The sequence below is a fragment of the Simochromis diagramma genome, unplaced genomic scaffold (assembly GCF_900408965.1).
Source record: "Simochromis diagramma unplaced genomic scaffold, fSimDia1.1 OVJJ01000753.1, whole genome shotgun sequence".
Classification (NCBI taxonomy): domain Eukaryota; kingdom Metazoa; phylum Chordata; class Actinopteri; order Cichliformes; family Cichlidae; genus Simochromis; species Simochromis diagramma.
Genome location: NW_024387523.1, coordinates 5,710,885 through 5,727,457, shown reverse-complemented (window position 1 = coordinate 5,727,457; position 16,573 = coordinate 5,710,885). Strand labels below are relative to the sequence as shown.

General features: G+C 39.2%; 1 protein-coding gene across 2 annotated transcripts in view; it reads right to left on the bottom strand.

Annotated features, from left to right (window-relative positions):
• The window catches only part of LOC120726889 (oxysterol-binding protein-related protein 10), a 97,717-nt gene that overhangs the window by 76,945 nt on the left and 4,199 nt on the right, over positions 1 to 16,573 (bottom strand). For both annotated transcript variants that reach the window (XM_040020909.1, XM_040020908.1), the window contains exon 2: positions 4,604 to 4,779. In XM_040020909.1, coding sequence (XP_039876843.1) covers positions 4,604 to 4,779 — 176 coding nt within the window. The remainder of the gene's footprint in view (positions 1 to 4,603; positions 4,780 to 16,573) is intronic.

Genomic DNA, 16,573 nt, shown 5'->3' with positions numbered 1-16,573 from the left:
GATGATGGCTTTAAAACATTGTGCTTTAATTATACAGCTGCACAATCAAAACTGTGCCAGGCATCCTAATAAGCCAGTTTGTACCCAGCTCACAAAAACCTGACCCTTTCATTGGCTCCGCGTCTCTGAGTCTTCATATGATAAATAGCTTAATTTTTCATCTCAGCGTTCAGACATGATTAAATTCAAGTCGCTCTTCACCTTTGCTCAGCAACAAAACATGCGGCCCATGTGTCCTTATATCCGACAACGGAAGGACGAAGCCGCTTCAGTTTAGAGGCAGAAAACTCTCAGGCTACTGTATAGCCGTGTGAGAAATGCTACAGATTGTGTGTATCCAGCATCTTCTTACAGCAGCTAGGGAAAAGGCAAGTCGTTCAAAGCTATCCTGTGAAGAGATATCATCCTGAGAATAAAGGTGGCATTTACAGCTCTGGACTCGGACCATTGGTGGACTTATACACTGCTTATCAGCTAAACCAGAAAGACTGAAAAATGACTCCCGACTGAACCTTAAAGTTCCCCCAACCCACATCCAAGTAGGTTTCAGGGGTTCCCATGGTAACCAATATCCAGAACTGAGTATACCAGCCAATCTTAACTTCACAGACTACTAAAAAGCTAATTTGAGCCACTTTGTGCCCTGCTGTTTGAGCAAAGTGAGCTTTTGCAAGTACAAATTTTACTCTTTTGTGGCTAATTTTTAAAATATAATTTAATTTAGCAAACATTTTTAAGGATATCTTTGTTGCTGACCCCAACAACAATACCATCCTCTAACGCATTTGTTTAGTTTGGGGTGTTGGCACCAGTCGAGACAGGATTGCAGTTTTTTTGGCAAGCACCTGAATGAGTCACTGGAAATAGAAACACCTCTTCTGTGAGTTACAAAGCCCAACTTCTTCTTCACTGTGGTATTATTGTTTCCTTTTAGCTTGATTCACTGGATCACAGAGTTATTCAGAGAATATAGGCCAAGTTACTCTGATATCCTCCCCCTCAAGACTGTAAGGGGACATTCCAGCAGCTCAAGTGGAGCAACAATGAAAAAGGAGTCTCTCTTATTTAAGTGGATACAGGTCATTGAAAGCCCAGGCCTTTAGCACAGTAACCACCTTAAGGATCATGTTGCGGCAATACTTCTTAAAGAAACATTTCACCTTTGTGTAAATTCACTTATTGAATGGCCATAGAAACATAATTTCTTATCTGGATTAGGCACACGTGCATGCAGACTTATTTGCATGAAAACTAATGACTATATATAGATGCAACATCACAGTTCAAATAAAAATTGGTTTTAAATTATATTTAAAATGAACAATGATGACCACCTAAGTTGATTTTTTTTACTTATATAGCCACTATTAAGCTTGATCCTGTGGGCTGTGCATGTCATATCTCGATATCATCATAAAAAACATAAATGTTTCCATGATAAAATAGTGTCAATAGCAATATCTATGACATGATAATGCTACGTGTTTACGCTCCCTAGCCAGCACAACAATACAAGAGCAGTCATGTCTGAGAGCGAGAGCAGCAGTGCCACCCTGTAATGACTATTTAGTACCTAAGGAGTTATCAGAGGTAAGATCTCCAATAAAGCATAGTATTTTGCAATGTGAGCAAGAAAACTAACTAACTAACTAACTAACTAAGGTGGAAAGGATATACTTGAGGCAAAAAATACAGAAAGGGAAAAAAAAGCTATTAAGGAACCCAAGGAGGACAGAGTAGGTGAAGGATTGTTGGAGCACTCATTAATATATCACAGGAACAGTGTGACGAGGTGGATGGAAATCCACTTTACACAGTCTGACCCAACATACTACCATCCCAGGTAGAAAATAGAAAAGAAAGTTTCAATTTTATTATGTGACAACATTGTGCAACTGAAGAGTTACAAGGTTACTTTAGCTTGTGTTAAACTCTAATGTTAAGTGGTTACTTTCTGCTTTTACTTAAAGGTTTCATTGAAAAACACAAGCTAGGCTACTTTTATGCTTACACTGGCTGTGGCACCTTGTGGCAAAAGATTCATACTTTCAGTTAAGCAGTCTGTAAATCAGTGACAGTAGCTCATTGATGAAAGATGGATTTTGTTTCCACTATGAAATCCTACTGTCTGTTGCAATCACCAGTAAAACCTTGTTCTTTCTGTATATTTCCTTGAAATACCGTGACGTAATTTTTTTTTGAGGCCATATCACCCAACCCTACTGTGGACAGTTGTTTTTAATATCCACAGCACTTTCCAGAGGTGTCTGACACCATTATTATATGTTTACAGTGTAAACAACAGAGTGCACTCTAAGAATGAGAGTGAGTCACCTATTGACTGTAAATAAATGAATGACAAGTAACTTAACAAATTGAATCTCTTTCCCTTCAACCCAAACTGGTCACTGCAGATGTCTGCGAGAGGTTTCTTCCTATTAAGAGAGTTTTTCCTTCCCACTGTCGCCAAGACCATGCTTATAGGGGTGTCATCCTAATCTCTGGGATTTTTATCTCGATTATTTTAGGGTCAAGTCTTTATAATCGAAAAGGGAGTGACAGTTGTTGTGATTTGGCACTATATAAAGAAAACTGAACTACATTTAATTGAATTGATATAAAATAGCAATGTTGTGTTTTATTATCCACAAAGCTCAATGTCCATGTGGATGACACCGAATTAATACGGACTAAATAAATGTCCATCAAAGTCTAAAGACTTTAAATGATTTATTGTGTCCAAATCTGTTCATGACTTCACACTTATATAGTTTCTAGACAATCAACTAAAGACTAGAAATTATATAAGTCTTAAGTGTTGAACAGATTTAGTAAAAAGTCGGAGAAAAAGGCAACATCAGGTCATACTGGAACTTCTGTAGACAGCACTGCTATCGATGAAATGAATCAATAAATAATGGAACTGAAACTGTTTACTTTACTTACCAACACTAGAACTGAGGGTCATTCTGATCTCTTGGCATTTTAAAACATATGTAACTCTGTTAAATGAAAACTCTGCCATCTCACGACTTTCCCTAAAACGGGTTTATTGAGCAGTTGTCCAAGCATTTCACTACATATCGTACTGTGTATGACTGTGTACGTGACAAATAAAATTTGAATTTGAATTTGAATTTATTGATCATATAATGAACTTTGGAGTGTGTGGGATAAAAAAGAAAAAAAAATTATGACAACTTAGACATCGGGTGTCATTCTGACCCAATAGAAATTCATGTAAAACAGCAATTGCAGAATGCCGGGTTGCCTAGCAACGCACTTGTTTGGACACATTATGATGTGATGGCAGCTTTAACATGAGCCAGATATAGCTAGATGATATTGATAAATAAATATATAGGGAACTGTAGTTGGATAAATGATGAATAATTACCGCCGCGCTGAAAGGGTCATGCCTGGGATGTTGAGCCAGGTCAGAGCGGAGGAGGTGTGTGATGGAGCGCGTGGAGAACTGTAGCTGAACCGAGCAGAAAGCCCAGCATGCGGGGAATTAATCAGAGCAAATAAAGAGTGAAATCCAGAGCAGAACAGCTGAATCAGACATGTTTCATGCCTGGGGAGCAGAGCAGCTGCAGGTCTGGTGGGCGGAGGCAGATGAGGATGTTGTGTTGTACTTTTACAATAACTGATTTAGTGCACAGTGTATCTTTCTTTTTCTTTAGCCAACTGTGGGCAATGACCTGTTCAATCTGTGTCACAGAGAGCACTTTGTTTTTTATACCTTCTTTATTTTAGCTAAACTAATACAGCCCATTATCCAAAACTCATTTTTAACTCTGTTTTTCTTCTACAATAATTAAATGATTTAGATCTATTATTGTGTTGCTCGGTATAATCTTTATTTATTAGTGAATTCCAGTACACACTTTAACTTTATATTCTGTAATAAAAAGATATAAATGTTTTGTTAAGCTAGAACTAAAAACTAAACCCCCAATTTTTCAAAGTATAAAAAGCTTTTTTTTTGTTTTGTTTTTAATTCACAAATTAACTTCTTGAAGAACTTACTTCTTTGCACACAACTGCTGTTGTTGCAGGATTGAGTCAAAAAGCCACCAGCCCACAGGAATCCATGGCAGTTCTAGTGCTAAATAAACACATCGCTCTTATTTCATGTCATGGTTTTTGTCACGTCGCGAATGTAAATCCAAGATTCCTCGTCTCTTATCTGTTTCTTGACCTCTTCCAACTACTGAATGAAACACTGATTCAGATCAGATCTGACTCGCTGATAAATGCAGTTATTTCCACTGACTACTCATCTCTCTGTGTGGACGTGAGCAGGTAGTGTTCAGGAGGTCATCTATCTAGTGTTGCTAAAAATAAAATGCTCAGGCTTGAACCAAAACAATGAAGTAATACAAATCAAATAAGAAGAAAAATGTCCTCGAAAGTCTTTGCTCTTTAAAGAAAAACACTGCAGCTCGAATTTATGAGCCACCTATAAGCCGCTATTCATCCCGCCGCTGCTAGTATCTACACCGCACTTCACAGGAATCCAAAGTAAAACACACACACACCCTCTCACTGTTTGTTCTCTGCCGTATACGGGCAGCCTGAGGCCAGCGCGAGGACATACCTCTGAGTTTATACAGCTCTCCATTGACGGCGTTTACGATGAACATGTGCGGAGCCTCGTCGCTCGTCGTCACCGAGGCGCCGATCAGAGGCAGCGAGCCACGGGGCTTCTGGCTCTTTCCCTGCTCATTGACAAAGTACTGCAGCTGTCCCAGCTCTGGATCCAACACAAAATACCTGCACAGGAGGAAAAGGCAGAGAGAGAGAATGAAGTTAAGAAAGTAATGAACCAGGGAAAAGACCGGGGAACGGGAAATGGAAGAAGCACCGTGACCGTTATCATCATCATTTTGTTTTATGCTCTCATTATCTGTTTACTGGTAAAAACTTTTTTTTATATATTCCTGCTGCACAAACTTTGTGCAGAATGTGGAAGAGAATAGGAAAACAAGGCGGGGGACATGAATGTATGTGAAATGGAGCAAAAAGAGAGCTGCCGTAATAACACTCAACACCCTTAACATATCTCACCTCCCATGTAATGATGCCTGCAGGATATTATTCACCACATCTCTCTTCAGGCAGCACTCGTGAACAAAAAATTAAAAAAATAAAAAGAACAGCCCTTCATTTACATTAACGCCTGCTTTCAGCACCATCAAGCCGGCAAGCTTGATTCCAAATTACTCATGGTAGCAATTAGCGCGGTCATCTTGAGCAGAACCCACAGCCCGAGGCGTGGAAATTAAACCCCACATTTTCTCCTTTGTGATTAATGAATCGCATTCAATCACTGGGTAATTGAATCCCTCATCGCTGGCTGGAAGATGCAAAGCCAGTCAGGCAAACAGAGGCAGAGACATTTCATTTCCTGTGGCCGGAAAGGATCGCGTATGACATTCAAGAAGCTGGTCCGTCGGCTCTGCTTAACACTTTGTTCTGGTTCTGCAGTTCAGCACAGACCCAAATGGCACTGGGTGGCTATGGCTGACCTTTTCATGTTTTTGCACAGAGGCCTGAGGGAATAGCGGTTGTCTTTGTCTTGTGTTCATGTTCAGAGGCGCCCTGTATCATCCTCCTTTCCCTGAGATTCAACCTGTATATTAAAAAAACTAAACATAAAACTCTCCCTGCACCATTACTGGAGCTGCAGTATTGATCAGCAAACCTAAGTGGACCTATTATGCTCATTTCCAGCTCCATATTTGTATTAATGGACTCAACTAGAGTAGATCTGCATGATCTGCAGTTCAAAATAATCTGATTTCATCCTACATTGGGCAGTGGTACATCACCATCAAGTTTATCTCAGTTTTAGCTCCCGTTCCCAGTCCACTCTCCTTTCAAGCCATCTTTCATCAGACTGGCTGCCCTTGCAAAACAGAAAGTTTGAACATCAGCTGGATTTTAATGATCAGGGATAAAAGCTACTTTCGGCTGCTCTGTTTTTGTGCTTTTAGAACAGAGTGCCTTTATTTGTCACTGTACGGCGTACAACAACATTTCTAGTGAGGCCAAAAGAAGTGACAGTCAGCATGTGGGAGGAAACCAGTAAAACCCAGATGAATGCATCGGAGGAAGAACTCGAGGAAAGTGCCGCCCATGTGCAAATCAAACATATGGACTTATTCTGGATTTTTAAACAAAGATTGAGCAAAGAAGAGAGCTGATAACCAAGTTACTGCCCATTTCAGAGTGAGCAAAGAAAATAACAGAATCCATCACATACTTTATGGGCTGCTGGTACTGGTTAGGTACTGGAGTGCAGGTATGACACAATTTTTTTTTAAATGACACCGCTGTACCCAAATCTACAAGAACTCTTATGTCACTCTGACTGCTGTCTCACATTAAAAACACCTGTAACAGTACAGCAGTCAACAGGTATTTGTATCCAAGTAACTTGGACTAGACTGCAATGCGAAGAGTTCAGTTTTTAAGGTGCATGCAACATTTTTAACGAAAAATATTTATCAGGCTGTCTGCGCCACGCTCCCATTTTGCAGCAATAAAAACAAGTGACATGAGAAGAAGAGACTGAGAACTTACCAATGCATTGTGAGTTAAGCATCATGAAAATGTTGAATTATCATGGCGTCTCTGATGATATCCCCTCTTTGTGACATCATGCAGATCAGGACAAAATAACTTTTTTTAAACGTGGAACTGTCTGAAGCCTGAGCTTTGGGTTCATATTGATTACTTGTACATACACTCACTGACGCTTTATTGGAAACTTTGGCCATTTTTATATGAACATCTACCATTGTAACAGTTTTGACTTAACAGGTCTCAGCAGATAATTCACGACTTCGCAAAGGGGTGCAATTATTTTTCCACATGGGGCTAGGAAGGTTTGGAATTTTTTTCTCTATATGAATCTTAAATAGAACTTTAAGGCGCCATCTATCCACTCCATGTCACATGTGTCTTTTGGGTGTCTCAGAAAAGCTGTTTACTTAATGTTTCAAACACTGGCACCGTTTCCTATTTTCTTCATAACAGGTTATATTCTTATTACCTGTTATGAATATATATCCCCCACAGTTTAATGGAAACGCATCAACTTCCTTTACCAATGTATCTGCATCATTATTTAATTAAAAGGTGAAAATATGAGCCCCCATTGTTGCCCATCAGGTTAAGCTCGTGATCCGTTTTTTTAAGCATTTGCAGAAACCCGGGTTCAAATCCACCCTGAGGCCATTAACTGCATGTCTTTCCCAGCTTTCACTACTCACCTAAATAAAGGATAAAAAAGGTATAAAGAAAAGAACATAACCATCAGTTTCCTAGGACTATGCAGGCCTTTTAGATGATTAGGAAAAGCTGAGATGAGATGCTAGCTCTCATATCAGATCTATGATATATTAGCGCAGAACACCAAAGGATCATTTCTCTAATGACTAAAGAAAAAAAAAAAAATAACAAAACAAAACAAAAATGTTCATTACCACAATAAACCAACATCTGCTGAACAGACACTGCTTTCCATTTATCATTACAACCTCAGCATTTATTGATGTGTGATCCTCAAACATATGCTGGCTCCTAGTTAAGCAGAAAGTCATTCAAACTGTGCGACACGCAAACAGAAATGCTGCGGATCAATCTTTGTCAACTGACTAAACATTACGTTTGAAACATGACTCACACATGAGTCCAGTGAACTCAAAACTGTGTGTCTGTTTAAAATAAAGTCGGTCAAGTCATGAAGTAATCTATTGATTATTTTTTTTTGCTTGTGGGGTTATTTTTATTGACAAAAATGTTGATAGAAACACTGAGGCCAGCAAGTGTTGCACAAATCAGATTTTCATTGTTGTTTTTCTGTCACATCTCTGGAGCTACACTGGGAAACTGGGTTTTCCATATATTCCCAGCCTCTTTCTTCCATTTGCATCATGGTCATTCTGATTGGTTCCCAGCTTTCAAGGAGGTGGGTCGTGACTAATACAAGCATATTAGAGGGGGCAACGGAAGGAGGGGGGTGGGGGTGTATGAATGCATAAAAGCAGCAAATGAATGCAAAGAGCACCTTTTTGTTGAGACCCTGATGGACAGTGAATGGCAACCCTCCTTCCTGGATGCATTTTAGGCTTTTTTCATGCTGCCTGCATCTGTTCATTAATCTAAAAGAGCTCAAAACAAAGCAGTTTGAGTTTATGGCTGGAGGCACGGACACCAGGTCAAGCTCTAACTAACAAATGAAATGAGGGATGCTGAATAATGTAATGTTTTACAAGCTGCCTTAAAAAGATATTAAAATACTCGCACTTCAGGTGAGTCATGACAAAGTTTCCCTTGAAAGCAAAACAAGCATGTGTGTGACGTAACAAGCAAAGCACACTGACGCGAAGGCTGATTTAAAATCTTGAGATAAACTGGAGCAGCGTATTCAAAAACCACTGCTTTAACAGCGCATATATCATAATTTCCTAACTCATTAGCTGCTTGAGCTGCTAACTGCTCCATCCTTCACAGGATGCATTTTTCCCCATGAACCCTCTCAGCTCCAGCGAGCACATGGGGAACGCTGCCGTCTGAAAATTGATCCTTGCTCACAGTCTTGTCCCCTTCCATCAGGGGGGCTGGAGATTTATGCCGACCACAGCCATCCAGGGAACAATCTGCCTGCATCACTTTATATCCAGGGCTGTCTTCGTCGGCCTCACGCGCTGCATGTTGAGCTCACAGCAGTGTATCAAGTCTTATCCCCTGTGCAGTCAGCAGAATGGAGGCATTCACTGTTGACCCCCTCCAGGCAGTCTTCGCTTGTCCAGCTAAACCACATTGCAGACTTTTGATATGATGAATGGCGCAAGAAAGCAAAGTCCGAGCTTTCGTGGGCTCTCTCTGCTGATAAGCCGATACCGACCTGCAGGGCCAGAGTCTTGGCCCACAGAGACCTTTTCGCCTTTGGACGCAAGAGGCTGCAGCAGCCCGCCGACCAAATGAAAAGATGATTAGTTTGGCTGCAGTAAAATCTAAGACAGTAAATCTAATTTCCAACTAGTATCAAATTGGATTCATGAACAATATTTTACAGTACCTTAGTATCTAAAATGCAGGCTGTACATATGGCTCACAATCTGTTATGTGGGCTTTTGTCACTTTCAGGTGATATGTGAAACTGGAGGGCTTCAAAAGACACCCAACATCATGATTAAAAAAGAAAAAAGAAAGAAAAATGTGTGCTGGAAAAAACAGATTGGAAGGCTCACACAGAGATACAACATGGGCACTAAATGCATGGTGACCAAGCAGAACAGGAAGTTGAATATGCTCAGTAATATGTGCTAATGCATGATGAATGTGAATGCCTTTGTTACTCAGTTTAGATATTACAGTACCCTGGGGTGGGATTCTTTGTTGGCAAAGACATTCAATACCTTTAATGGACAAATCAATTCACTCAATGCAATCATGAAACAAATCACCATCTGCAGTCGATTTTGTTATCCGCCCTTAAAATATCAGAGAACGTGTCATCACGTAGGGTTTTATTGCTTCTAAATATACCACGGCTGTTTATTTTAAACCTTTATACATACTTGAATTAGAATTCATGTTCAAACTTTCTATCTCTAGAAACCTGTACGTGCACTCAGGAGCAGACATCTGTAACAACATAGAGCTCGCTATAAATCACCACCATAACAATATTTGCACTTTAAAAAGAGCTTAGTCAAGCACATTTGTCCACATCAACAGAAACACTACCATTTCCTAATGGATTTAACAATTGTGCTGCAGGAAATGGCTTGTCAGCAGGATTTACATCTCCTCGCTGCTCTTTTGGCAGTTAATTCTCAAATATGCTTGGAGGGACGTCAGAGTAGTGAATCACACTGATTATTGGCAGGAAAAGGGGGATCAATAAGAGAGTGATTGGCAACTATGAGGGAGATTACATGCTGCTGGCATTTTATTTTCCTGTAACATCATGAGAAGATCTTGACACTGCTGTGGCCAAATAAATTATACTCAATCATTTCATTAGGTACACCTTGCTAGTACTGGTTAGGAGCCACTTTTGCTTTCAGAGATGCTTTGATTCTTTGTGGTACAGATTCAACAAGTTACTGGCAACATTTCTTAGAGATTTTGGTTCATATTGAGATGGTAGCATCACACTGTTGCTGCAGATTTGTTGGCTACATAACCATGATGAAAATCTCCTGTTTCACCACATCCCAAACATCGTCTACTCAAAGCACCACCCATAGTTGTTCATACCAAGCAGGATGGTTTCATGCTGTCATCAGAATCATCTTTTTTCCCATGTTATTTATGCCAAATTCTGATCCTCATCCAAATGTCTCAGGACAAATCATGACTCATCAGAACCAGACAACGTTTTTCCAATTTCCCATTGTCCATTTTGATGAGGTCATTGTGAATTGTAGTTTTCTGTTCTTAGTTTGCGGGCGTGGCACCCAGTATGGTCTTCTGCTGCTGTAGTCCATCTGCTTCAAGGTCCAAACCTTGCTTGAAGCAGTCTATCCAAACCGCTCTAAAAATCACTAGATATATATATATTTTTTTTTATTATTTCGGGATGATTGTGCAGGAAAATCCAATCCCAACAGATCAGTAGCTTCTGAAAAACTCGCACTAGCCCAGCTGGCAGCAACATCCATGCCACATTCAGTGACTCAAATCACCTTTCCTCTCCTTTCTGATACTCAGTGTGACGTTGAGCAGGTCATCCTAACCATACCTAGATCCACAAATGCATGGACTTGATTTGCTGATAAGTCATGGTTTAAAATGCAACTAAATAGATGTATGTAATAAAGTAGCTGGTGAGTGTAAGCTCATCATTCACAATCTCTTAACTCTTGTTTACTTCCACAAACTTATCATCAGAATAAATCTTTACCATCTGACGTTTTTAAACATCTAAACATTTCAGGCTGTACTTTTTGACCAGCTGCCATATCAGGGACATGGAATAGTTTCACAAGTGGGGGCAATGAAACTATTAAAAGGCTTTGTTAAAACCAGATGTTATTTTAAGCATTCCTAAAAGTATACAAGAAAACTACACACAAGAAAACCAAACAAGATATGAAGGAAAGGGGAAATGCAAAATGCTAACTCATTTCCCTTTCCCCCGCACTCTAATATCAAAGCTGGCCTTACAAAAAACAGAAAATTAGAACAGAAACCCAAGAAACAGCAAAAAGACAGGAGATACAGCCATTAAACGGACAGAAATATATCAACATGAAGCCAAGCTAATGCCTGCAGTTTTCTTCCCCTTTTCAGACACAGAAACACCCACCAGAGCTGCACCACCCCGACTCACAGCTTTGATCAAAGAAGCACAGCAGAGCTCCTTTTCCACTGAGTGCAAGTGCAAAGAAATTATTTGTTCATCACAGTACATCCCCCACCCTGCAGAGCACTTACGAAGACATGGATATAACATCTACACAACGCTCACAGCTTCTTATACAGGAAGACGGTCTAAAATGGAAATTGAGAAAGAGCTATAAATGGTATGAATTGTGTGATCGGCACACACTTCATACATATGCCGATAACCAAATTACAAAGAATTAAGTTAGATATCTGCTCCATGGAATGATGAATGTTACACCTGATTTACAGCAGCAGAAGATGACGTTGTTCTTCCATTTTTTTTTTTAAAGTGTGTCGTCAACATTCGTCCCCCTGGAAACTAGCTGTGCGCTACAATCCACAATCAAAAGCTCACATTTCTACTTTTAAAATGACAAAAAGCATGTCCACTAGCGTGAAATGATCACACAGTAACCACTTGCAGGTAATGCATGACTTCAAAATGCAGACAGAAAAAGCTGTGAGGCCTCACAGATGGTACTTATGTGTCTGTAATAAATAAGCTGAGTATTTTCCTGTCATTGCAGACATGCTAAATATGTTCCGAGTGTCTTTAAGTGGGAATACTTCACTGTGGCAAACTGATTGTTTAGTCTGAGAGGCCGGAGAATGCATAATGTCAACCTATTAATTCTCAAATGGACTCTCGTGGCTTCTAGGGCAGCATTAAGAAGGAGATGAGTTCTCGTATGTGTGTGTTTGTCTGCACATTCAAAGGCTTCCTGACCAATCTGACTTCTGCACATTTAAGTTTTAGTCATAGTCTCATTTCTATACAGAGCTGTTTGAGAATTAAGACTTGATTTAAGGATTTTGATAATGATTGTGTTCTTTTTTCCTCCCATCCACTATATTCTTTACCAACTATCCACTCCTTTTCAGCGTGATAAGGATATAAAAGGCTTTAAAATAGTTACTGATTTACAAGTCATAGTCAAGGTCAAATTTGTTTATACAGCACATTTAAAACAGCAAAATATAGGCCAATTCAACTTAACACTAAAATCCAGGAAAACAGAACACAATACACAACATTAAAAGACAAAAATTTCTTAAAATAAAATAGGATTTAAAATCTGAGCCAAGCAGATGTGCAGAGTTAGATCATTTCATATATTTAGTGCAAACGTTTATATTTTGATCACCTCTCTGTTTTAATCTCATTTGAGGAATGTGTTACATGACCTCAGAGTTGTTACAGGTGTGTGAATGTGAAGCAGCTCAGACAGATAGGAAGTCAATCTGCAAATGATTGACAAATCATCAGAAGCACAGAAAAAACATAAGCACACACAACTAGAATAAACTCTAAAAACCTGTTACCCTTTATTCTCTCTTCTAAATAAGTTTGACTGTGCTCTGTGTTCGTTACAAAACCTGTCTGACAACACTTCCTCTTATGCATGCGAACACAACATACACCGTGTATGGTAATCAACTGTTGAATAACAAGCAGCTTGCAAACAACACTTCCTCTATTAATCTTTGTGACACTGTGCAAAGTTTACATCTGGGACATACAAAGGATAGATGGCATAAAGCATATTAATGATCTCCTTCATATTCAGCCACACTTTTTGTCAGTGCATGTAAGGACTTTTGTTGATATTAAAATGATTGTGCTACTTGGTTTCCTTAAATATAAGTTATCTTAAATACACTTCAGAGAGGTTGGAGACCATTCCAACTGTAACACAGTAATAATCAGGGTGCAGGCCTGTTGCCAGTCCACCTATTTTATAGCCTCATAAGTTTCCAACTAACTTTAGCATATTGGCCATCAACATATGAGAAGTTAACCCATAGATGATAATGAAACATTTTCTGGGCACTTTGTCAATATCGCAGTAGGTAATTAATTAGGAAGTTGGATCAGCTGTTGTCAGAGAAACTGGCCTTTTTTCCCTCCACTTTATTGTTTGACATTTAAACTCAGCATTCTTCCTCTGGCTGTATTGAAATTTCTTACCAGCATTGTATTGACGGGAAAGCAACACGCTATCTGAGGAACTATATCAAAGACCTTTGTATGCAAACACTGATAGCAACGTCAACGTCAGACATTGTCAGAGCGAACAAATGTTGTCAATAAATAAAATGTTTCAGTCGAGAAGTATGGACTTGCTTTGTAAGACAAAAATGTACATTTATTATTTCAAAATAAGCACTAAAAAGTTACCGCCGAGCATAGAAGCCAATTCATGCTGCCACTATGGGTTCAAAATGTAAAGAGTATCCAACCCTAACTCCCACAGCTGCAGTCAATTTAGAATCACCAGCTAACTTAAGATGCATATGTTTAGGTTGTGGGAGGAAACACACGCAGGCAGCTAGAGAAAACACTTTGAACCATGTGATTTTTCTTTCATTTTTTTGAGAAACATAACTGATCCTTTATAACTGAGGTCATCTGAGAGGAAACTAGAAATGCCTCGCCCTCTTTGGAGTGTAGAACACGTGGCTTGTGATGTTTTTGTCTTTTCTTTTTCTTTCATGTGAGATTGTGTAACGATCAGTGGCGCTTGATAATTAAAAAAATTAAACAGAGGAGTAAGTACTGCTCTTGTGTGTTGACTTTTGCCTTTGCATTTTTCACACGTATGACACAGATGCATGTGCTTACGCTGGTGGGAGGAGCTTATGACAGAGACAGGACTTGCTGAAAGAAGGCTGCTTTTTTCTTGGGGGTTTTTGGCTTTCCAGAATTCTGCCGTTTCAATGCTTATAATACTGAAACTCTTGTTAACAACCCCATCTCTGTTTATTGGTTCTGTATACACTGCCTTAGACCATTTATTCTTATTAACCACTTTTTTATGATAAGCATTTCAATTAATCTCTACTGCACCTTCAGGCAAACTTTGAGCTCATTTGCTCTGTTGCACATTAAACTTCTTCCCTTCCAAAATCTTTCCTTTCATCAGTTCATCTGGGTATAAATGTGTCACTAGCTTTCCCATAATGGCACATTATTAAAGTCACACTGCCATTATTACAACAGTGTTATAATAAATGATTATTATTATATTACACTGACTGTGACTGTCATCAATGCTTAGGTTTAAAGGGTTTGAATCATTCACTATCCTTACAAGTATAGCACGCATTTCATATGTGCATATATAAACAAAACTGACTACTTAGCACATTTTCTTCACACAAACGCACACAGCACCTACTCAACATAACGGTACTTCACGCTGACACATGGCCGCCCACACAGTGGCAGAATTAGCTCCACTCAGGTCTCCTGCCCACCAAGACACGGCCTGCCAAACACGCACACACACACACACACATTTTGTGTTCCTGCACGTGATGAAACGTGACTGACAATGTAATTACTCAAACAATGTCTTCCACCGGGGCATGGCCTCTCCTCCTTCAAACGTTTCTATTTTTACGCTGCGGGCACTTACGGATATTAACTGTGAGCTGAACACAACCTGAGGAAGGATGGATCATCTGATCGTCTTCCTTCACAGGTATAAAAGAAACGGGTCATTTTAAAATCTGGTCCGGCTGCAAAAAGCCTTTCATTTTTAACCTAGCCGATTTATATTTCTCTACAGGCCCCCTCCCATAGTAAACCTCTAATAATATATATATATATAATATAAATCTTTATCCCAGGTGACAGCAAATGCTTTCCTGAGCTCAGAGAAAGATGGAGAACTACAGCACAGGGTGTAAAAATCACTTACTGTGAAGAAATATGAACAAAGGCTCAAAACACAACAGTGAACCCACCATTCAGTCCTGATTCATTTCAAAACTAAATAATCTTGAAATTAAATAAATAAATAAAACGTTGCTGTAGCAGAATGACATTTTTACTAAAGATATTCTAAAGAAATAATCTTGCTGGAATAGATTATTTTAAAAATAATTACATTGGCTGCAATGGTTTCTGCTTTAAAAGCTTTAAAACGAGCTAAAAATAGAAATACCATAAACAATAACAAAAGTAATGCTTTCTGACCTTCATGTTGACATATTATCAACATTACAGTTTTTCAGGGGTGGGGTGGGGGAGTTTGTTGTTTTTGTTTTTGTTTTGTTTTGCTTTAATGAAAGGACTACAAGTACTTCCAGTTAATTGTTTCAGTGTTCCTGGGTTTGTGACGTATTGGCCTTTCACAGCACAACACAATAAAATAAGCCATCAAGGGTGAAAACTCCGGTCAATGCAAGATTTACAGAATAATTATGAATGTCAACCCATGGATCACCCATGTTTTCCTCTTCATGGGTGATCCAATCAAACTTAAGAGTGCAAAAGGTTTAACATGGCAGATTTAAATTGTACTTTAAGCACTCTTTGGATAACTCTGCAATTTAAGCTAAATATTAATATTTAATATTAAATCATCTCAAAATGCAATTGCATATGATGCTGTAAAAAAAAAAAAAAAAAAAAAAAAAGAAGAAGAAAAAGAATAAATGAATATTCCACTACAGCAGATTCCTTTGAAAAACTGCTATCTGTTGGTGCATCCTCCAGTGAGTCACCCCTCTTTTACCCATACCTGCAAATCTCTGCACAGAGCTCACAGCAATCATGTTCATTTACTTTATTTACTGATATCTGCAGTAAAAGTTCAGAGTTTAAGAGTCAAGAAACGTGCCTGTAAGACCAAGTGTGGCTTCTCTGCCAGCAGCGACACCGTTAGCTGCAAAGCCAAGAAACCTAAGTGCACATAATAATTTCTTGATACTAAGAGTTTGCAACCGCAGGATGTCACAGACGGCAGCTGCAAAGCTGAACCACAGTTCAAGGATTTTAAACAACAAGTTGCAGATCCCACCTTTGTGGGGAATTCTCATGGAGACGATGCATAAGTGCTCCATAGGACTGTTTCTATCATTTCTGTCTCCTGTAATACTCCCCTTTTCATTGTCTCTGTTTTTTTTACACTGAAACAGGTGCCTGGTGACGCAATGAAATGTGGGAATGGATCAGATCCTGATCATCCCCTTCGCAGTGTTATCTCTACAGTCACAGGAGCACAAGTACTGAAAGTGAAAGTCGATTTGCTCCTGGCAGACTGCACCGTGTTCCACACCATCCATAAACGGACTCCCTACATCCAGAAGATTACATTTCCCTGAAAACATTAAGACAGTGTTTTTCTTACTTCAGCATGGTGTTTACAGTGCT